The 23,800-nt window shown below is 38.2% G+C and overlaps 1 protein-coding gene across 4 annotated transcripts in view; it reads right to left on the bottom strand.

The window, feature by feature from the left end:
• LOC126380382 (dual specificity calcium/calmodulin-dependent 3',5'-cyclic nucleotide phosphodiesterase 1) overlaps nt 1–22,500 on the bottom strand; it is a 281,501-nt gene extending 259,001 nt beyond the window's left edge. For 3 of the 4 annotated variants that reach the window (XM_050029798.1, XM_050029954.1, XM_050030030.1), the window contains exons 1-2: nt 22,375–22,500; nt 20,013–20,601 (exon numbers count right to left, since the gene is read on the bottom strand). In XM_050029798.1, the coding sequence (XP_049885755.1) occupies nt 20,013–20,229 (217 nt within the window). In that variant the 5' untranslated portion in view covers nt 20,230–20,601; nt 22,375–22,500. The remainder of the gene's footprint in view (nt 1–20,012; nt 20,602–22,374) is intronic. The other variant, XM_050029877.1, reaches the window with a different exon arrangement.
• Between the last annotated feature and the right edge of the window lie 1,300 nt (nt 22,501–23,800).

The raw sequence follows: 23,800 nt of genomic DNA, 5'->3' as shown, positions 1-23,800 counted from the left end.
GATTAGTTAGAAATGGTGCAAAAAGTAACCTCGCTGTTCCCTGTCTGTTTAGTCCCATATCATTATCCTGTTCTTATCCCACTCTAAGTGGTATGGGAAAACATGTATTCTTCTATTTATTTCTGTCAGTCGTCATATCAATACTCACACCTTTAACACACATATTATTATTGGCGGGAAAGGAAGCGTGTGGACTCCGACATTAACTCCCCAGGGGAAGAAAATTTGCAGTATGATACTTTATAAATATCAGAAAAATAAAATACCGGAAGTCAGGTGTTTTACCTAAATTCATAAATAGTTTATATTTTTCTTTGGATGAAATGTTCTTCGCCAGGAGTATATAAACATGAAAATAATATGCGAAATATCCAAGAAATGTTCCTAGAAGAATATGTTAATTTTATGTAACTTACTCCGGAAAATTGCTCAGTCACTCAATCAATTCACAATTACTTGCTTTTTTATTCCTAAACGCTTAATAAATAATAATTTTGGTATTCCACTCTAAGTAGTGTCATTACTCTTCCATTTTAATCTCTGTCAGTCGTCATGTTACTCACCTCTTTAACACACATAATAATATCCTTCTGCACATAAACCTATCCACACATTCTTGCCATCTCTGCAGATACAGTACAACCAGACACCAGGACAGACATGCGTAATACATTAAATTCTATCACTGGAATCACTCGTCAAAGGAAAGAGATGAACTATTTTATTCATAGAATAACTAGACTTTTTTGAGGATATAAATGGTCGCTTAGTCGCTGCTCGCTGACAGTCGCACCAGCCACTGCTTGACTAGCGATTATTATGAGTAAGACTCGTTTAGATTCATTCAATGCTAAGCTGTTCGATGATCGCGTTTAGATGGTGTAAGGTTTCGGTATTTGCTGACGCGGTGTTAAATGTGATGTTTAGTTTTTATTAGCAAACGTTTGTTATAATTTATTTTTGGGTTAGTTCCTTACTGCTATGCAAAATATTTCGTTCGATTCTCAGGGTTAATTTGGCAAGGACAATTGTTGAAATATTTTAGATTTCAAATTGCTTACTACACAATTATTATTTTTGTTTATTGCATATTGTATTGCGCAGTGAAGTGTGTCAGGATCAAAGCAAATAGCACTCCATAGTTGATTTTTTGTTTTGGTTTTCCAAGAAGGGCAAGGTAAATGGAACTATGGCCATACAGCCAACTCTTATGTATTTATTTCTTGATGATTAATGAATTCATGAAAGGCGATGACGATAAAATGATGAAAGCTAAGCCGAACCCCAAACGAATTAATTCAAAAGTCCGCATAAACTTTCGAGTTATGAAGCGGCTTGTTGGCACGACGCGAAAATAGATATAATAACACTATCGCGAATATTTTCCGAAAACTTAATGCGATCATTAACCACAAAACACCACTTCGTATTGATTATTTAGATTATTCAATGAAGAAAGCAACTGTCCCGTTCCCGCCAAAATGTCCAAAATATGCGTAAGTTTATGAATGTGTTGTGTCAAATTGCGTTCTTACTGAATACAACGCCCATCTTTCGCCTTTTGACGTCATCAACAACTATTATACTTCTCTATATAGTATACATAGTGTGTATAGTATAGGGAAAGCGATTGCCCACTAATTAGTATGTGACCTTACACAATACGTAAACAATCTATTTGTTTATCTTGACTGTTCACTTAGGTAATGAATAGGGTAGGACAATGAAAGCGAAATTTCAAAGAATGTATATTTCATGAGGATGTATGTCTATCGAAATCGATGAAGCGATTTGTATAATTTTGTATCTATTAATCATTGTTTTGGATTAAAATCATTAGTTTTCTTATATGTGTTAGTGACATCGTAACGAATACTGAGGGGGATGATTCAGACCATGATTCTATTTATTTATTTATTTAAAAGACGAGCACAACAGTTAACAATCATAATAGAGGATAACATCTAATAGCATATAAAGTATTATACCAGATCGTGAAACCAGTAAAGTGTCGTACAGCATGATCGACCTTAACAACTGTGATAGAAAAAGAAAAAGACAAAAAATAAAAATTCTTCTTATTTTATTTGATTCTCAGTTAATATCAAGTGGAATTTTCCGTCGCAAATTCATGTTGTTTTTTTTTTGTATTTTGAAATTATTTTTTATTCTATACTTTTGCGATGGAAACTTTCACTTGATATCAACTCAGAATCATGGCCAAAATCGTCCCTCAAGGTTTTCGTTACGATGTCACTAACAACTTGTATACTTACAAGTTCTGAAATGTTAAATATATTTATTCCTAACATTAGTAACGTAAATTCCTTTTTCGAATTCAGTAGAACTCCGGTACCGGACTTGCACCAATGAGTTATTCATTTGTTTTATCTTATAATTGCAATTCTCTAAATAAGTACTTAAAATGTGCTTCTATTATTTTCCATAAGAGGTTCTACATAACTATGAATACTGTTAACATAATACACGTAAATTGATTTACCAACCTATAAATTTTCTATTTAGTACTCGTGCACTAAATAGATAATTTGTAAGTAGGTTTACTTACGAAAGCATAATAAATAAAAGTTGGTCTTATTTTTGGGCGTACTTTGTACCAAAATAGAACAACTCTAGCTACATTAATCGTTGTAATGTAACAAAGAATAATGACCGCCCAATGACATCGAGAAACGCAAAAATACGTAAATACGTCTTACACCAAGTGACGTCACTAACGTCCGTTCACGTCACCAACACCTATTTAAGTGAAAGTGTTTGCTTACCAATTACTGTGCCCTCATAGTAAGCGGTAATCGATCGTTTCGGCTCGTGTAATCCGACCACTTTGTAACGCGAGGTCGAAATTCAAACAGGATTAATTTTGGAGAGTGACCACCGTGAAATTAGAGTTCCAGTGGCCAAGACGAATTCAATGTAAAGTATTTAGTGTATTTGACACACACCAAAAATGTTGTGTGCACCTATAATTGGCCTATGTAACAGTCTAATTCCTGATGTACTTAAATTTTATTTTATTTAATGTTTTATCCTTGCCCAGGGATACGGGTGAAGACCTCAACGGTTGCAGAGGCGAAGATGGGAGCCATCGGTACGGCAATGCAGGACAGAAGGGGCAAGTCACAGGGACTGTAACCTGGGACCTCACAGAGGGCAGCAGTAACTGTCAGTACTATTCAGAGGCGGAGGACAGGAGTCCTAGTATGGCTTTGTAATAGACTACTCTGGGCACCATCCCACTTACGTCAGACAGAGTACTGCGGGGCGGAAGGCAAGAGGGAAACCACTGCCCTATTTTTCCCTAAAAAAGTAGCATGGAACTTGCTACACCACTAAGCAGTTGGATACCTTTTATAAATAAATATATTCAGTGAATGACATTCATAAATATATTCAATCATGAGTGGCATTGCAATCGCGATCATATGCCAAAAGAAATTTAATGTGTAAACTTTGATGAGAAAGGAAGAAGCGAAACTGTGTCAGGATCGTAGTAAATAGAATTCCGTGATCTCTCCCTACCCCACAGGGAAATAGGCGAAATCTCATGTATATATCCGGGCATTGGTTTAGGGATGAAAAGAGCCGAAGATGTTCAGAATAGAATACTGTCCTAAGGTGAATATGTAGCTATCTCTTTCTTAGTCGTTTATTTCACATACATACATAAACCCACGCCTATTTCCCACCGGAGAAGAGACTATGGAATTCCATTTGCTTCGATCCTCACACACTTCTCTTGTTTCCTCCAAATTCATCAATCGTTTCATAAACCCACGCGGTTCAGAGTAGATCGTACTAAAACATTTCTAAAGACATCTCCAATTTGGTCAATGTACGTCCTTCTAGATCGTCCTCTGCCAGCTCTACCACCAACCTTTGCTTTATATGCCGCTTTTGTAATCCTATTTATTATCTTTCATCCGCTCTACGTGTCCAAACCAACTCAACATTCCCTTCTCAATCTTAGTCACTATGTCGTCTGTCGTCTTTTATTAATTACTTACAAAATTATAACAGCATTTAAATATTGATGTTTACCTGAAACAAACCAAATAGACAAATTAGCATTGAGTCCAAATTAGATAGGCACTGAAGTACCGAAGCGAGCGGTAGTGAGTAATAGGATTGTAGGATAAAGAACTACATCTGAATTTGGACTCTGAACACACCTATATAAAAATCGTTACCGTGTGCTGCGTAACCCGTAAGTGCAAGCAAGACAGACAGTTCCTGCGGTCTCCCTTACTCTTTAGAGCTTTGCGGCTATTTAAAACCAAAGTAAGACCCAGAAGGGCGCCAGGTATGATTCGGTGCGGCGCGGACATATACCGTTCTATACGTAGTATTTATTATTCTTTATTAAACACTTTCGATGTGATTTCTCTGATTTTTATTTGATTTTGAGCTCTGACATTTCTCTACATATCTGATGGCATATAACGTGAGTAAATATTTACATAACTACTTCGTTTTATTGCGGTTGTAATGAGTAACCGGATAATGTCAAGCACTTAAGGTTGATTTCTTAAGATAAGTTCAAATTAAAGATATATGGGATAATAAAGCGATTAAAAGTTTCGGTCGAGATATAATTTGTCTGGTTTATATTTTAAGTGGTGTAGGTTGATTGTTATGAGAGGGTGTTTCGTTATAATTTTATTACTTAAGCCGAAAATTATAATGATAACTGCTGCTAATTTTAGTAACTGCTAACATTGCATTTTTGGGATCTTTAAATATCACAGATACCTACAAAGTAGTTTATTTGACGTGAGATTTGCCGCAGATGGCTTTTACTACTTGGCCGGACAAATAGGCAGCGCTGAGGGCCCTCAACCGGTACAAAATTTAAGACAATATTCGTGACTGTGACTGTGAACAACGACCTCCGTGGTTCAGTGGTTGAGCGTTGGACCCACGATCCGGAGGTCCCGGGATCAATTCCCGGTGGGGACATTTGTCCGAAAGTAAGATGATCCATGCTTTGGAAGGCACGTTAGGCCGTTGGTCCAGGTTACTACTTACTGATGTAAGTAAGTAGTCGTTGCATGAGCCATGTCAGGCCTTTGGCGGTTCAATAGTAGCCCTGACACCAGGGTTGATGAGTTTGGTACTCCACCTTAGAACCCATACGATAGAAAAACTCCGGTTGATTGAGGAGAGGCTTGTGCCTAGCATTGGGATGTAATTAGGACGTTAATGTATGTCAATCAAAACTCGAGAAAGACTTACTATAAGGTTTTCTTGTATACATCTACAGACAAAAGTAGGTATTGTCAATCTAGTGCGGTAAGTTGTGACCTAAAACGAACTGGAAAATGTCAGCAAAAGGTCGCAGCGCTCTAGCTTTAATTGAATAATATTTTACAGCTAAACTTTAAGCCGGTTTGATGAAACTACTTGAGTTGGAGCTCTGTTGAGCACTTCTTGGTTGCAATTATGGAGCTGGACGTTTCTCGAGATTCTTTAGATTTTCGAGACGAATATCGCATTTTTTAGAAGAAAAAGATTTAAAACGTCATCTGATAAATGTACAGATGAATTGGCTAAAAACGATACTATAACGACAGCATGTTGTCGCCAAACGAAGTAAACACTCCTTTGGCTAAAACTCTATGGTCCAATCCTTTAAAAAGAAACATAATGGCGGACATTTTTAAGAAGAAAAGAACACATTTTTGACGATCGGGAGCGAAAGAGATTGGTCATGGTTGAACTACAGATATTTAAATATTTTAGTCGTCTTAAAAATACTGGTAATTGGTAGATAATCGAAACAAATTTTAATGTAAGTAAGTGTGTATAATTATATGTCAATTCCATACATTTTTGGGGCCTCAGGTCTCTCAGGCCATCATACTGATTCTCAGCAGATTGCTGGAGAAGCACCAAGAAAAAACATACGCACTGAGTTTTGTCCCACATAAAAAAAATCCTAAGTCATCCCAAACAATATGCGTCCCAAAATATAATTTTAAATATTGTTCTATATATATTTAAAATTATTATTACATATACCATTGCTGTGATATTAATTGTGATACTGAATAATAAAAGTGATTTATATTTTAATGATTACACTTGTTTTATTAGTATTTAACTTTAAAAAATAAGTATGTATTATTTTTTGTTGACTATACCTTTGAAGTACCTACTTATAATTTGGGACGAAGCAAGACTTCATTAGTGATATGGGACAAATTAAGATTTTTTTGGAATGTGGGACAAAACTTCATGACGAACGAGGAATAAATCGTAATACTTTGCAGCGTGAACTTCAATCTAGTTTTAACTACTTAAGTTTAGCAATTACGTAAACACAAACGAGGTACGTATGTTTGTTACGACTGGCCCTTGCAGGCAAGTGGAGCTCTTTCTGGCTGATTTATTTAAATGGGTTGGCAACAGTTTTCTACGCTAAATGGCTTGGCTTTACTAATTTCTTAGTGTTCTGTGGTTTAAAAACAAAATCTACGATGAAATACTGTTGCTGACTCCAGTGCACATCATTCCAAGGAAAGGAACGGGTAATCGACAGGCATAAAACTTATGGCACACATGTTAATTTTAAGCAGAAGCTTAAAAAAACCATTCCAAAATTTTATATCGGCCAATAACCCGACAAAATTAAGTCGATAGCACGCGTCAAACGGATTGCATGTGAGCGAGATGCCTATTTTATTCGCCCGGGTTAATCATTCATTTTAAAATTACCAGTTGTCAATCATCTGGCCCATATACGGCCAATAACCCGACAAAATTAAGTCGATAGCACGCGTCAAACGGATTGCATGTGAGCGAGATGCCTATTTTATTCGCCCGGGTTAATCATTCATTTTAAAATTACCAGTTGTCAATCATCTGGCCCATATACGGCCAATAACCCGACAAAATTAAGTCGATAGCACGCGTCAAACGGATTGCATGTGAGCGAGATGCCTATTTTATTCGCCCGGGTTAATCATTCATTTCAAAATTACCAGTTGTCAATCATCCGTCCCTTTCCTTTTCGACGGATAAGAAAATGACAGGCAAAACCACGAAAATTCCACTTGATATTAACTCAGAATTATGGTCTGGATCATCTCCCTCAGTATCCGTTACGATGTCACTAACACTCTGTATTAAGCATCGTGTGAAAGGTATCTTTTAATTTAGCTTTGTGTTATGTAGTAATGAACCCAAAAAATCATTCGCACGCCAAATGTATTTGGGTGTATTAAGTGCTTAGGCCCGCATACTGGTCCCCCCACAGACAAAATTGAACAGAAGGGGACCCGTATCAATAATAGTTTCATGAACCCTTTTAGCAGCGAAACGATAATTTAATTTCATTTCCCTTGTAGAGCACAAAAATAAGCCATTATTTTTGACGAACTAGTTGTAGATTTCAACATACACTTAACAACAGCCTTCTTGGTCTAGTGGATGATGCATCATAATCTGAAGGTCCGGGTTCAGAAATCACTTTGTGAGACTGTCCTCTGTTTGATACCTAAAGATATTGCAGGATTCCCCAGATTGTCCGAAAAAGTAGGATGATTCCGAGCTTTGGAGAAAAAATGCCTAAACCAATCCGCAGTAGCAGCGTGGTGGACTATACTCCATACCCCCTCAGGTTGATTGAGCATAGGCCTGTGCCCAGCAGTGGGACGAATATTCTATGTTTATTTTTAAGTTGTAGATTTGCCTCGCAGTGCATACTTGCCAGCACAAATGTAAACATAGTTCTTTACTCGTCAATAAATTATAGACAACACGTCTGAAGTTAGCACATTAGGCTCAACCTGAAATAATGAACCTAAATATTTACTCAGTAGCAGTAATTATGAGGATGTAATCTTCTCATTTATAATTTCAATCATGGTATAAAATATCTTTGCTTTAGCAACTTCTTACAACTACAGTATTATAAGAAAAGGTTATTACGATTTACTCTGAACTGGGGTGCGTGTATGAAACCTATGATGATCCAAACATGAATTCAAAGTCATAAACGGCGTCTGTGGTCCAGTGGTTGAGCATTGGGCTCACGATCCGGAGGTCCCGGGTTCGAATCCCGGTGGGGATATATCACAAAATTCTCTTTGCGATCCCTAGTTTGGTTAAGACATTACAGGCCGATCACCAGATTGTCCGAAAAACGCACGTTAAGCCGTTGGTCCCGGTTACTACTTACTGATGTAAGTTAGTAGTCGTTACATGAGCCATGTCAGGGGCCTTTGGCGGCTCAATAATAACCCTGATACCAGGGTTGCTGAGGATGGTAATTCACCTCAAAACTAATACTATAGTCGTAGCAGTCTTGAAGTCGAATTCAATGGTTTTAGATCCCGAGTCAGGAGTGGAACCAGGAACACTACGATGTAAGTCACTCGTTCTCCGAACAGATATATCACGGGTTCCATGCTACGTGTATATTATTACATAGGAATATAAAATATTTTACTAAATGAAACGTAACAAAGGGTGGGAGGTCCGCCTGTTGACAAAGTCTTCTTTAATTGCGATAATTAACAAAATGAGTCTCATTAAGCCTACTTACCGTGGTTGTGGCATTATTAACAGACCCAAAGGGTACACTAAAATTTCAACAAAAGTGTTTCTTGTAACCGCTTCCATAAAGTCCAGTTTCTCTTATTACTTATCAGAAAGAGTCGTGAAGTTCGGCATTGTTGCTTTTTGCTTAAAAATTCTTTGGAGATTTCATTGTTTTTGTCTTTAGTTTCTTTGATGACAGATTGTTGATACTTATATACAGGTAAGTAAGGATGTTTTATTTCGCTTTTAATGAAAGCTTCTCCATCACTCCCCAGTCTTCTTCTACCGTGTGGTTTGTGAGATGACGAACGTCATCAACCTTGGTGTCTGTGTTATTAATGAATCGCCAAAGACCCCTGACATGGCTCATGTAATGGCTTCGTACTTCCATTAGTAAGTAGTGACCGGGGACCGGGACCAACGGCTTAAAGTGCCTTACTTTTGGACAATCAGGTGATCAGACTGCAATGTCCTAACCAAACTAGAGCAGCGTAAACCACCGGAGAGGTTAGCTAAGTTGCATAATATGACAATGACAGTACAGATAAAAAAAAACATGAGATTGACATGTCAATCCCATACACTTTTATCATTGTCACTGTCGAGGCTTTTTGGCGGGAACGGGACGGTTGCTTTCTTCATTGAATAATCTAAATAATTACTACGAAGTGGTGACGTCAAAAGGCGAAAGATGGGCGTTGTATTCAGTAAGTACGCAATTTGACACAACACATTCATAAACTTACGCCTATTTCGGACATTTTGGCGGGAACGGAACGGTTGCTTTCTTCATTGAATAATCTAAATAATTAAAACGAAGTCGTGTTTTGTGGTTAATGAACGCATTAAATTAGTCGGAAAACATTTACGATAGTGTTATTATATCGGAATATTCAATAAACAAAGTGTACGTATCTATTTTCGCTTCGTGCCAACAAGCCGCTTCATAACTCGAAAGTTTATGCGGACTTTTGAGTTAATTCGTTTGGGGTTCGGAGTAGAAGTCTGCTCCGAGGGTGGGCGCTTAGGTTTCATCATTCATCGTCATCACCTTTAATCATTTCATTAATCATTATCAAGAAAAAAATGGCTGTATGGGCACAGTTCCATTTGCCTTGCCCTTCGGGGAAAACCAAAACAAAAATGTCACTGTCGATTGTTCCGGTCACTCCGGCCAAGTAACTAATGTTAAAATCATCTCCCTAACATAATACCGTTTTTCACAGGGTCGCTTACCAAACCTGACGATTTGACAGGTCCGGTTTTTTACAGAAGCAACTGAATGTCTGTCTGGCCTTCAAAAAATGCATTTCTAGGGAAGTAATTAATGTCATCATCAGCTGTACGATGCCCACTGCTGGGCATAGGCCTCCCCCAAGGATCTCCACGACGATCGGTCCTGCGCTGCCCGCAATGTCATATGCAGCATTAATAAGGTAAAAATAATTTCAAAACATATTTTTAAAGGGCCTTTTCATGTTGGATGGCTCAGGGCAAAAGTCTGAGACTCTTTAGTCCCGAGATATGAAAATAATAATAAGTTTTACATATATACATACATAAACTCACCCCTTTTTCCCACCAGATTAAGCAGAGGCTAAGAAATTCCATTTGCTTCGTTCCTGACACGCTTCTCTTAGTTTATTCTATTTTTTTTTTTTAATTGAAATAATTTCAGACTGAAAGCTCAGTGATGTGTGAGTACTTAAATCCCCTTTTCTTCCTAGGTACAGTCGGGTAGTACAGTTGACCGGACCACGGTTAATCAAAATTAACACTCGTACAGTTGGTCGGACTAGGCTTTGTTGGATATACCTGTGACTACCCTGGTATAAAGTCATCAGCTTATGTATTATATCGCTTATCATATTATTTTCCGAATAATAATATTGAAGCAGCAGTTTTTAGTGCTGATTTTTGCAGGTCCCTCCCACCAATTATGAAGACATGGATTTATCTTTATCTCTGTCATACATAAACAATAGCTCCATTTGTTAGGGTACATTTCAAGACGCCAATACCTACCAAGAATAGCTGTAAATTACCCTTACAGTAAATTTAATTTCCTTGTCCATCTTTCCCTGCATAAATAACTCCGCGAGATGTAAATTTCGCGTAAGAATTTATAAGGAAAAGTGTGCCGTTTCTGCATAAATCGACGCCGAGGAGCGAACTCTATTACGTCACGTCACAGCAGTGACGTAAGTAAGACCGCTTGAAGACGTTATAATTTTATGTCTTCTCTGGGGCCGACAGCCAGTCAGCGTCGAGGTTCTTAACGTATATCGGCTTTGACGTTAGATGTGGCTAGGCAAATAGATTTTCTATTAGGTTCACGATAAAGTTGGTTTGGGTCGGTGCACTCGTGACGTATGTTGGGAATTGCGCGCTTTATTTTGTTGTGGTAGGAGTACGAATAGTTTTTGTGACTGAATTTTATATTTAGAGATTCCAGTCCGAATGAAGGAGAAAATATTCATTATAGCATGATCTGATCAAAGGGTTTTGCTAAGGAGAGTCGTGGTAGTAGGAAAGGCCCCTGACATGGTTCATGTAACGACTAGATACTTACATCAGTAAGTAGTAACCAGGACCAACGGCTTAACAAGCCTTCCAAAGCACGGATCATCCTACTTTCGGACAATCAGGTGACCAGCCTGTAATGTCCTAACCAAGGCAGGGATCGCAAAGTGGTTTTTGTGATATGTCCCCACCGGGATTCGAATCCGGGGCCTTCGGATCGTGAGCCCAATGCTCAATCACTAGACCACAGAGGCAGTTGTTAAAATATTATTCAGGAACTTTGTTTTTGTCGAAAACGAGTTGCATGTTGTTTGTTGCATTCGTACCAAAGGCCTGCTGCGACAAACCTTAAGAATGATAACAATAATTTGCAAATAATACGTTACAGGTCAAGAACTTGGGGCGTAGTATTTGGGGCAGTACGAATTTGCAAATTATTTCAACCACAAGTAAGAAGTTCTTGGATATTTGTGAGCCAACGACATGCTGTTCCCGGCAAAGTTCCCAAAGTGGGAATGTGGGAATGAAAAACTCTTCAATAAACACTGGTTGCTTCTCTTTTTGAAATTGGTCTTTCTTGTAGGTACTCCACCAGCCTCCGTGGTCTAACAGCCTCCGTGGTCTAGTGGTTAGAGCGTTAGGCTCAAGATCTGGAGGTCCGGGTTCGATTCCCGATGGGGACATTGTCGAAATCACTTTGTGAGACTGTCCTTTGTTTGGTAAGGACTTTTCAGGCTTGAATCACCTGATTGTCCGAAAAAGTAAGATGATTCCGTGCTTCGGAAGGCACGTTAAGCCGTTGGTCCCGGCTATTAGCCGTAAAAACACCTCCACCAACCCGCAGTGGAGCAGCGTGGTGGAGTATGCTCCATACCCCCTCCGGTTGATTGAGGGGAGGCCTGTGCCCAGCAGTGGGACGTATATAGGCAGTTTATGTTATGTTATGTATGTAGGTACTTAGTCTTATTTACTTAAAAGTTAGTTAATAATGCTGGTTTTAAATAACTTTTGCATCTTTTTACTGCATGGGAACATTCCGGAAGTGGAAACATTCCCATGGACGGCACATGACTGTTTGTGACCATAATTACAGTAACCATCTCAGACGTAAATCGTCATTCGTTCAAGACATTGTTATCCGAGTTACAAGTTATTTGTCTTGTTAAAAATGTTAATGACACAAAATTGCTATTATTTTCCATTGAAATGTCAAAATATTGAGAATTTCGTCCTCGTTACTGATGTGAGTCGATGCCAAATTGGATACGTGGAACATCCAAAGAAATTACGAAAAGCTGTATCGTAGAAATCGACGAAGGAAACACGTTATTATGCCTAATGTAATATAAACGTTGAGCTGCGGGCTTAGCACCGTAAGCACGCGACTCTTTCTCGCAGCGACAGAGATCGTCTGTCTCTTTCTGTGCTGTACTGTGAGAGAGTGACGGGTGACGTATGTCAAGGCGAGAAAGAGTCGCGCGCTTACGGTGCTAAGCCCGCTGGTAACATGTAAAAACCGGACCTGTCAAACCTTCAGGTTAAGTAAGCGGACCCTGTGAAAAACGGGATAATGCTGATGAGATGATGATGATAAGCTGGTAACGTGTCATTGTAAAGTAATTTTTACCACGACCGCGATGACGATACGGATTAAGACTAAAGTAAGCTCACAGGCGGTGAGCGCAATACGAATTGGTGCTGGGCGGAGAGCAACCGTTCTATTCGTAGAATAACGTAATAGATTTGTCATGTACAATATAATGCTAAGAAGGTCTATTATTGATCATGTTTAGCATATAATAATATGCATATTTAGCATACAATATGATGTCGTACAGGTTTGACATAATTAGGTGGCACAACAGTGTTGCGATACATGACACTCTTATAATTTTTGTCGACCAATGGTTAGATATTTAAATTCTTGACATCTTCTATCGTGTGGGTTGTGAGGTGGAGTACCAACTTCATCAACCCACACTACAACCTAACACTAGTCAGGGTTACTATTGAGCCGCCAAAGGCCCCTGACATGGTAATGATACTTTGTAACGATTACTTACTTACATCAGTAAGTAGTAACTGGGACCAACGGCTCAACGTGCGAAGCACAGATCATCTTACTTTCGGACGATCAGGTGATCAGCCTGAAATGTTCTAACCAAACTAAGAACCACAAAATATTTTTTGTGACATGTCCCCACCGGGATTTGAACCTGAGACATCCGGATCGTGAACGAAACGCTCAAACCACTGGACCACGTGGTCCATTGGTCCGGGTTACTACTTACTGACGCAAGTTAGTAGTCGTTACAAGAGCCATGTCAGGGGCCTTTGGCGGACACCAGGGTTGATGGGGTTGGTAATCCATCTCACAACCCACACGATAGAAGAAGAATCAAATATCAATTTTAAATCATAAAATCGAATTCAGTGGTTTAAAGTAGAACAGGGCTATTCTTGTATAACATTAGGCATAATAAACACAAAATAAATCAAAATCTTTGAGCTATAAATCAAATTAATGCTATTTAAATTAAAACCTCGAAGGCACGTGGTAACCTCTCTAGTAATAGGTATAATAACCAAATACTTTAGCGAATATCTTGCGAAATATCGCTTCAAGGCGCATTGAAAGTGCACACGTAGGCATTAGATAGAGCCAAGAGCCAACATTCCATATTAGGCTACAGGTCGAGTACGCTGCATACAATACTACTTGTTCTGTGTCTCAAGATAGTGTTATATCTAGCGGAATAATGGCCTCCGTGGTCCAGTGGTTGAGCGTTGGGCTGACGATCCGGAGGTCTCGGGTTCGAATCCCGGTGGGGACTAGGTTACAAGGATACTACTTACTGATGTAAGTAAGTAGTGGTTACATGAGCCATGTCAGGGGCCTTTGGCGGCTCAATAGTAACCCTGACCCCAGGGTTGATAGAAGAAGATCTAGTGGAATAAAACAATATAATTTTGCTTTTATTATATTAATTACTATCTATCTATCTACTCAGCCTGTATCAACTTACTGCAGGGTATAGACCTCCTCTCTTTCACGCTATCCTTTCCGGACCTGTGCAAGTAGCATCTGCTGCTTTACGGCATACCTCACAATGTCATCCCCTTCCGGACCGACCGCCGGGCTGGTGCTCTGCCTCGATATCGCATAACATCCCAATATATTATATACCATCCTAATGTATATATTAATATATTATATTAATTATTATTATTATTCATTATGACCGAAAGTCCCTCGCAGACACTGTTTTAATAGTCTTTTGTACATGGAAAAATCACGCACTAAAGGTATGAAACAAGAAAATAGGTATTTTTCGCTGAAATTCTTCCGAATAATAATCTAATCTAGCCTACAAGATCCCACTGCTGGGCAAAGGCCTCCCCTTCCTCTTTCCATTTTTCGCGGTCCTGTGCGTATTCCGGCCAGTCCCTCTTGCAAGCGTCCAAGTTGTCACGCCATCTCTTTAGAGGTCTGTCACGACGCCTGTACCCGTCAAGAGGCACCCAATGCGTGACGATCTGTGCCCACCGCTCAGGGTGCATGCGACAAACATGTCCGGCCCAATCCCATTTGAGTTTGGCGGCTTTTCGTCCCACATCAGCGATTCCCGTTCCAAATAATAATAATAATATATTATTCCTAGAATATTTATTAAACTAAGTGTAGTAATCCCTATCCAATATACAAATATTCTAGAACGTGGGGTTAAAATAAGAAGTTAACTGAAGATAAATCGTAGTTACGTCTCATAAATATCTACGTTTTGTACAAGTCTTACAGTATTATTCTGCTAATAATAACTACATACCAATTTTATATTCTGGCACAAAACTGTAAACATATAAACCGAGCTTTGACCACACTTTGGTCTTGTAAATGCTGTAAATACATTCACTATGAAAAGTCTGGATGGAAGGTATTCTTCACTAACACCACAGCTCAAACGCAGTGGTGGGCCAAGGCAAATATTTAGGTGGTGCGGGACCTTACAATGGGGCCCTCAAATCATAGGTTTTTTTAATTAGTTTACGACTTTTTTTATATTGGCTAAGTATGTTAGCTCAACTATGCCTTATGGTAAACATAGAGAAGCCCTAATTGCACTAGCAACTGAAAAGCAACGCAAAGAGTCAGTTTCGAATCAGTTGCGACTACTGGCCTACTAGGTGCTTCTTCACGCTTCGCTTAAATGACCCCATATTTTAAGGAGGGAACACTTGAGCCGGCAACCCGTTCCACTTTTGAATGATGCTGCAGAGATAGGAGTCAAGAAGCCACCGAAATGTACCTAATTAAATTTAAAAATGTCGTTTACGGCAAGCGCTTAAATTTATGAGTTTTATGTGGCTGCTAAGAGGTCTAATTTACAGGGCAGGTGTGCCCAATCCATTTACTCCCCTGTAGATCCGGGGCTGCCAGCCAGGGTGCACCGGTTGCACCGATTGCACCGCCCTGGGTCCGCCACTGCTCAAACGCTTCCAACCTCTCTCTGTCTCTCTGCGTCACAGTCGACGTTTCAGTAGACGGTAGGCGGTATAAGTTTGATAATTTAGAGCCGTAGATTTGTAGGAGCTCGGTGGCGCAGCGGTAAACGCGCTCGGTCTGCAATTGTGGAAGTTGAGCAACTTTCGCAAAGGCCGGTCGTAGGATGGGTGACCACAAAAAAAATGTTTTCATCTCGAGCTCCTCCGTGCTTCGGAAGGCACGTTAAGCCGTTGGTCCCGGCTGCATTAGCAGTCGTTAATAACCATCACTCCGCACTGGGCCCGCGTGATGGTTTAAGGGCCGATCTCCCTATCCATCCATAGGGAAGGCCCGTGCCCCAGCAGTGGGGATGTTAATGGGCTGGTGATCATGAATTTAGAGCCCTATTTACATATATACCAGACACAGATTCTGAATCTGTCTATCATATCAGATCAGTACGCATAAAGAGCGGATCGTATCGGCGATATCTAAAACAAATGAGACAAAACAAAACACGTTCGATTAACGCTACATCACCGTATCTGATAAGAGCGATGTTATCAGTATGACGTCACTCGACATCACGTCGATACACACATGTCAGTAACTTACAATGATATCACTTGTTGTAGTGTTGTTAAACATGGCGTAGCCTTAATAATGGTGACGAAGGATATATGATTCACGCAAATTTATTTACCATACGCAAAAAAAAGACCAACCTTTGATGGGTTTGCTCTTGGCTCCAGACTTGCCCGAAGGCATTCACGAGGCCTAAGATGGAGCGCGCCCAGGAGGTGCTTGTTCACTCTGACTTTGAAAGCACCCGGGTTATATGCATTTGAAAATACAGAAGACGGCAAAGAATTCCACTCCCTAGCAGTGCACATATAGACACCATTTTATTTATTTTATTTTAAGTTATACCTACCATTTTCTTATCCACCGAAAAAGAAAGCTTACGAGGTGTGGTTATAATTATATAATATCTACTATTCACCTCTGCCTACTCCCTCGGGGATACAGGCGTGATAATACCTACTTGTGTGGGTGGAATAAGTAGGTAATATCAGTTCGTCTTCTATCGTATGAGTTGTGAGATGAATGGCCAACCTCATCAACCCTGGTGTCAGGGTTATTATTGAGCCGCCAAAGGCCTCTGACATGGCTCATGTAACGACTACTTACTTACATTAGTAAGTTGTAACCGGGAACAACGGCTTAACGTGCCTTCCGAAGCATGGATCATCTTACTTTCGGACAATCAGGTGATCAGCCTTTAATGTCCTAACCAAACTAGGGATCACAAAGTGATTTTTGTGATAGGTTCCCACCGGGATTCAAACCTGGGACCTCCGGGTCGTGAGTCCAACGCGCAACCACTGGACCACGGAGACCGTTGGTAATATTAGTAAGCATTACAATAGCATGTTTATATGCATGTTGTTTATTGAATTGTTACTTTTCATTTCATTTTCTCAACGTCACGTAAATACTCAAAAACAATTTCAAAGCCAAACCGCAACTTACAAGTCAAAAATTAAACCATAAATTGTATCATAATCGCCACCTATCCTAACATAGTTCTAAGTGTGAAAAATTGTCTAAATAGCGTTACGTCGTTAGCATATCAATACAATTTGTTTTGCAAATGATTTTTTCCACTTATGAATTGGTAATATGTGGCACCCAATTATATGATTGTTTCATTTTGTAGCATGACGAAAAGAAGGTTGATTTCATGGCAAAACAGCTCAGTTATTAGCGCCGGTCGCTGACGGTTATTAGCGTTTCGGTCAACGCGGACAAAATATTGTCAACAGGAGCTCATCGAGACCTCTGCTAAGGCTATTTTTTTATTTGTGAAAGCAACAGCCTTTGTCTATAATTTACATTATAGCCATCCACATGCTACAGAGTTATAGCTGTCCACGTGTAAAATAGAGGAGCTCGGTGGCGCAGCGGTAAACGCGCCCGGTCTTCGATTGTTGAAGTTAAGCAACTTTCGCAAAGGCCGGTCATAGGATGGGTGACCACAAAAAAAAAGCTTTCATCTCGAGCTCCTCCGTGCTTCGGAAGGCACGTTAAGCCGTTGGTCCCGGCTGCATTAGCAGTCGTTAATAACCACCAATCCGCACTGGGCCCGCGTGGTGGTTTAAGGCCCGATCTCCCTATCCATCCATAGGGAAGGCCCGTGCCCCAGCAGTGGGGACGTTAATGGGCTGATGATGATGACGTGTAAAATAGAACTAAACGCTAATAACCGTCAGCGACCGGCGCTAATAACTGAGCTGTTTTGCCATGAAATCAACCTTCTTTTCGTACAGAACTGTAGGGCGTTGGTAGACTTGTTGACGTTTATAAATGTCGTGCAGAGTCAACATCAACAAGTCCAGGATGAGGGCAGTGTTGAAGTTGCTTCCAGAGAAACATATACTCTCTGTGATGAAGACCGATTAACACAACTCACTCAGCAGGGTTCAAAGAATATCAGGGCCATTCCTCGAGCCCCAGGTTTAGCTGAGCAAGGCTCTTTTATAAGGACGCCACCACCACCGCCGATGACTAATTGGGTATTTGACTGGGTCAAAGATAAATAATAAAAAAAAACACTTGGAGGTGGAAGGTAAAAGGTAAACCACTGCCCCATTTTCCCCTAAAAACAAGACAAGAGCGTGGCTCCTAAGTTAGTGATGATGATGAACACAGAAATAGAAGCCAGTTAAGATGATTATTTATGAATTAAGTAACAAAGAGCACCCGTTTGACCGATTTTATTGATGACGTCACAGAACAGTATTTCCGTAAAGAAAACTTTCGTTTTGACGTTTAGTAAAAAGTATCTCATTCTGACATTTGCGCATATAAAAGTAAGTGCGCATTATCATCCTCCTGCCCTTGTTGGCACAACATGTATTCTTCTTCCAATCATTTCCGTCAGTCGTCATCTCGGTAATCACACCTTTCACACACATAATTATCCTTTTTTACACGATCCATCCACACTTTCTTGGGTCGTCTCCTACCCCTATATTCATAAGTGCGCAATGTCAAGCAATATCGAACAGAAATATTGTTTTTTAAGATGAATTAATTAAATGACCCATGAGGATTAAAAAGGCCACATCGAAGCAATTCATCTAAAGGAAACAAAATTGCAATTTGACATTTGCGCATATAAAATTAATATGCGCAATGCAAACAAATGTCAAATAGCAATATTGCTTTCTTATATGAATTGCCTCGATGTGGCCATTTTAACCCCCAATTCTTTGTAATATGTCACGTTCTTATCTGTTGATTTGTGTTTGTCTACTTACAAGTATCGTCCTATGTATAAATAAACAAATAAATAGAATTCAGTAATATTCGTCTACTTGTAAATAAAACAAAACAGTAATTGTATAGTACAAGTAAAATAAGTAGGTAGGTAGGTAATAGAATAATTTTCCGCCATTGAGGAGTCGTAAATATTGCAACAAATCGGCTCTAAACGGTAAAATGTACAACTTTATCACTCTCAGAATTAGGTTTTATTAATTTTAGTTCTTCTGTCACGGACTTAGGAGACAATAGGATATTGTTGTTCGTTGTAGCATTAGTAAAGTAATGTTTGTCTATGATTTTTTTGTTTCAAGGTCTAATAAGGATGATTAAAGGACATTGAAATTAAATTAATTGAGATGCGAGCCGTCAGTGTGTTGCATTTTTGAATACTGTTATTATTATTATTTATTTTTTTACATTTTTGCTCACCTTATGGTTGTCTGGAAGAAATCGCTTTAAACGATAAGGCTGCCATTTGCCATGTAGGTACATAGTAAAGAGTCTTTTTTGTAATTAATTATTTTTATTTTGGTGCAATAAAGTGTATTTGAATTGTGTTGTATTATTATTTTATGATTTTGGTTTGTTTTTATTTTTTTATATTGCCTCTTTTCTTTTAAATACTTATTGTTATTATGTTGTAGTGCCACGTTTCCGGTTTAACATACAAGTCAAGTATCAAAAAAATGATTCCAATAATATCACATACATACGCGGCAATTTTATAAACTCCTTCTTTTTTTAAGTCGGTTAAAAAAAATCTTCAACAGATTAAAGTATTACGTACTTATTATGCTAAAGCAAACTTTTTGAGAATATTTTGATAGAATACCTACCTACACTGCTTATCTCATATTTTATTCATCAATAAATTATGATATCGCAATAAAAAAAAAATTTTTTTTTTGTTCTTGAATCATTAATCACAGTATAGAAAACAACATACCTACTTATTCTAATCTTATAATTATTTTTAATTCGTATACTTTTCATATTAATAGTTTATTCTCGAATATTTTATAAGTACCTACCTATTTGCTTACAAGAATTGTATTTGAGTAAAAATTTCACACATTTGACGGACGTTAAAAGTGTCCAGCAATGCACTTACCAATAACATAGGAGTATCCATCTAGTGTGAGTACGCATTTCCTTGCCGCGCCCGACGCGGATCGATGTCTATGGGTTCTGGGTGCTGCCCCCAGCGCCCTTCCTCCGCCGGGGTCACTGTGGCACTTGTGCACCAGTTCCTTATCAGCAACATTGCTGTTTCCATCCACAGAACCCTGCCGGCTCCCCTCCAACAACGCTTTCCCCCGACGCATCATCACATCATAGGCACGCTATCTCCAGTCACAACACTAACCGCTTCAAATTCACTTATTCGAATCCAAATTCACTTTGAAGATGACAAATCCACTTTGTTGATATCAATTTCAGTCTGTCGAATTGAAATTCACTCGCGGCGCTTTCAATTGTTTCAATTCAAATTCGGAATCAGTCAAGTCGCGTTCCCTTTTGAATTCACTCGAACGGTATTCAAAGCACTTTTTGAAACATATTTTTATCACAACCACGACACGTCTATAAGCTCAAAGTATTAATCATCAAAAATATATCCAAGATATGTATACAAGTAGGTACACTGCATTTTTTGATATGGTACAGTTCTTAGAATTGGTATGGTACGAATATATTACCTATGGGTAAATAAATAAAAGAATATAAATAACGTAAAAAAAAATCATAAAAGAACATAAAAAGGCTAAAAATTTCAGGAAAGGAATATACACATGATAACTCACTTATTAATTCTGTTGCAATTCATATTTGATATTTTATTGGACACTACAGTCATAAAAAAGATTTTTTTTTAAAACTTACTGTAGGTAATTGTTCATTGTGTCAATTTATGTTCCTAAAATGAAATAAATAAACCAGACAGTTATTATCTATTTTATTCTTTGGACTACGTAATATTCACTATCATTTTTATTGAAGAATGATTCAAATGTCGATATTTCAATCATCAATGTTTCTTGCAAACCACATTAACTTATGATTTATGTGGCTTATACTTAATTTTATATCTTATGACATAAGTCGTTTTAAAATCAATTGTTTACCTCAAATAGTAGCAATAGTAAACTAAATTAATTGGCGTATTGTCTGAGAGAACATCTATTAGCTACAAACTGTTATATTTTTTTTTGACGGGACTTGTTGTTATGTTGTTGTAAATGGCATTAACTGTTTGGCCAGAGAACAAACTCAACATTCCAAGAACGTCTTTTAAACGAAAAGCCCTTTAGAATTTGACATACTTGCCAGAAAAAAAAATCTATGTCAGACTTATGTACCTTTCTTTATTATACTGAACAATGACATTAATTTCAAATTTGAAATGACTTTCTAAACATGATATACAAAATAAGTCTGACTTTCGAATGAAAATACCTATTGTCATTTGTTTTGAAAGCTAATTATCGTAATATTTGTATCGTCACTAACTCTGTTTAATATTTTTGATTAAATGATCAAGAATATTTGAATTTCAAGAAGAGGAATTGGATTATACGTCATACTTAGCTAATGGAAATGTTCTAAATATGAAATTATCTGACTCCGTTATTAATTATGAGCTTTACTACATGTATCAATCGCTAATTGAACTACATAATTGGAAACAATTGACCAGATAATTCTAATTGCTTGACGTCATAATTATTTTATTGATAATGATTGATAGATTAATAATATTTGGAAAAGATTTTCATTCCTCAAAGTCGTTATAAAGTAATTTTGTTTTAATATTTTATGTGCATTTTGAAGTTGGTACCGCATAAATAGAGATTATATTTATTTTTATTAATATTTTTGTTTTATATTAAGACCAATTTTAACCATTTAAGGATCCAATAGCGAGTGATTTGCGAACAACAAATTCTTTGTTATATACCCTGAGATACGCGGATGTTAACGAACACCAAATGGACCTTTGTTCGGCTTAATTACCGTGAATTTTAGCAAATTTAGCATTTATGAGATTCCAAATTGCCTTGCGTTGTTTAGGAACAACGTTCGTTATGGCGCTTGGAACATTTCGGACCAAACTTTTATGCAGTCTATGCGGCGGCGATACTGCGTGTAATCAATGTTTAGCATCGCAGGTGGGAACACAGAGCTATTTTCACGCGACAAGTGTTGTTTTTCCGCCATAGTAACGTTCAGCTCATAAAACGTTGCGTCATGGCTAGCGGTGCCCCCCGAAGAGGGGGGTAGCACCCCCATTTGTAAACAGATTGTGACGCTGACCACTCTGGACTTTGCCAAATCGCGACCAACAGGTGGTCTTCTTCCCTAATTTGGTACTGTTCCTTTCCTAAACACATTAAATCCTAATGCATTAAAATAAAATAAATTAAAATATCACATTTTTAAATATCGAACTTGTAAAATTAAAAGAAAAATACCTATTATTTTTTTTAAAAGAAAATAATACTATTTTCGGCGAGTAAGGATCGCGTGGGGCGCTTTTGAGACGGGTTACCGCGTTCACGGCGGCATCACGAGCTCACGACGCGCAACCGGGCAGCGTGGAGGCCTGCGCGCGACTGTCGCACATGCCGCCAGCTACAGGTAGCTGATTACCACTCCATTTCCAAAGGGTATAGCGAGGTAAGGAAGACGAAATGGCCCCCATGGCCCATGACGGAATTATCATTTGTACTGGTATTGGCACTCTAAAAGAATACGAAATGTAAGGTCGTTGACCCCTGACCTTGACCTGTCTTTGAGATATTCGAGAAAGTTCGTACGCGCGCCGAGTTTTTTCAAAATTTTTTTTCCGAAAAACTATAAAAGCTAGAAGGATGGGACCAATTGCGTATAATTAGGGATACTTTGAAAAATATTCTGAATTTTTTTCAGAGTTCTGGTGAAATGACAACTGTGCAAAATAATTAAACAAAATATAAATATATTTTTTTAGTACTGTTCTATTATGTTTACCGCGCCAAAAAAAATATATAATACTCTTTGATTTATATACTTACACCACACAAAAACTGATTAAAATCAAAGAGGCGCTTCTTGAGTAATTATGAATTTACTTAGTGTGCGTACGGCTGGTAGGAACTAATTAAAGAGGTCGTTTTTAGATTAATTATTATAATTACATGTTAAACATAATTTTAATCATCATCATCACTGTTTTCATTTATTACAACATTGACTGCATCATTTGAAAATATTTCCGACAGAATTTCAGCAGGACGTAAAATGCGAGATAGATATCTCGCATGAGCTAAGTAATATAATTATTACACTTGCGGCATATGAAAATCGACTTGCGAAAATCGTATTTTGGGCAAAAGAAAACCCATTTATGCAAACCGTTTACAATTTGTACTACGAACTAGAGTTTTAAGTTTAGCATCCTGTAGCACTTTCTTCATAATAGTGGCATCATTTTCCGTACCATAAATTGGCCCAGCAAAATCAACTAAAAACCCGTTCGTAGTACAGATTGTAAACAGTTTGCATAAATGGGTTTTCTTTTGCCCAAAATACGATTTTCGCAAGTCGATTTTCATATATCGCAAGTGTAATAATTATATTATTTAGCTCATGCGAGATATCTATCTCGCATTTTACGTCCTGCTGAAATTCTGTCGAAAGTATTTTCAAATGATGCAATCAATGTTGTAATAAATGAAAAAAACCGACTTCAAACGCAAAACTAAAAAGCAATAAATAAATTTACTTCGCACAAAGTAATAAGTACGTATTTTCAATTAGTTAATTATTTTATAAATCTGAAGCCGGTGCCAAGGAAATGCTACAACGAAGTACCGATTCATATATTTTTCAATACTGATTGTTTTGTAATTTTTTGTT

Source organism: Pectinophora gossypiella, chromosome 1 (genome assembly GCF_024362695.1).
Source record: "Pectinophora gossypiella chromosome 1, ilPecGoss1.1, whole genome shotgun sequence".
Lineage (NCBI taxonomy): Eukaryota > Metazoa > Arthropoda > Insecta > Lepidoptera > Gelechiidae > Pectinophora > Pectinophora gossypiella.
This window is presented reverse-complemented; position numbering and strand designations above follow the sequence as displayed.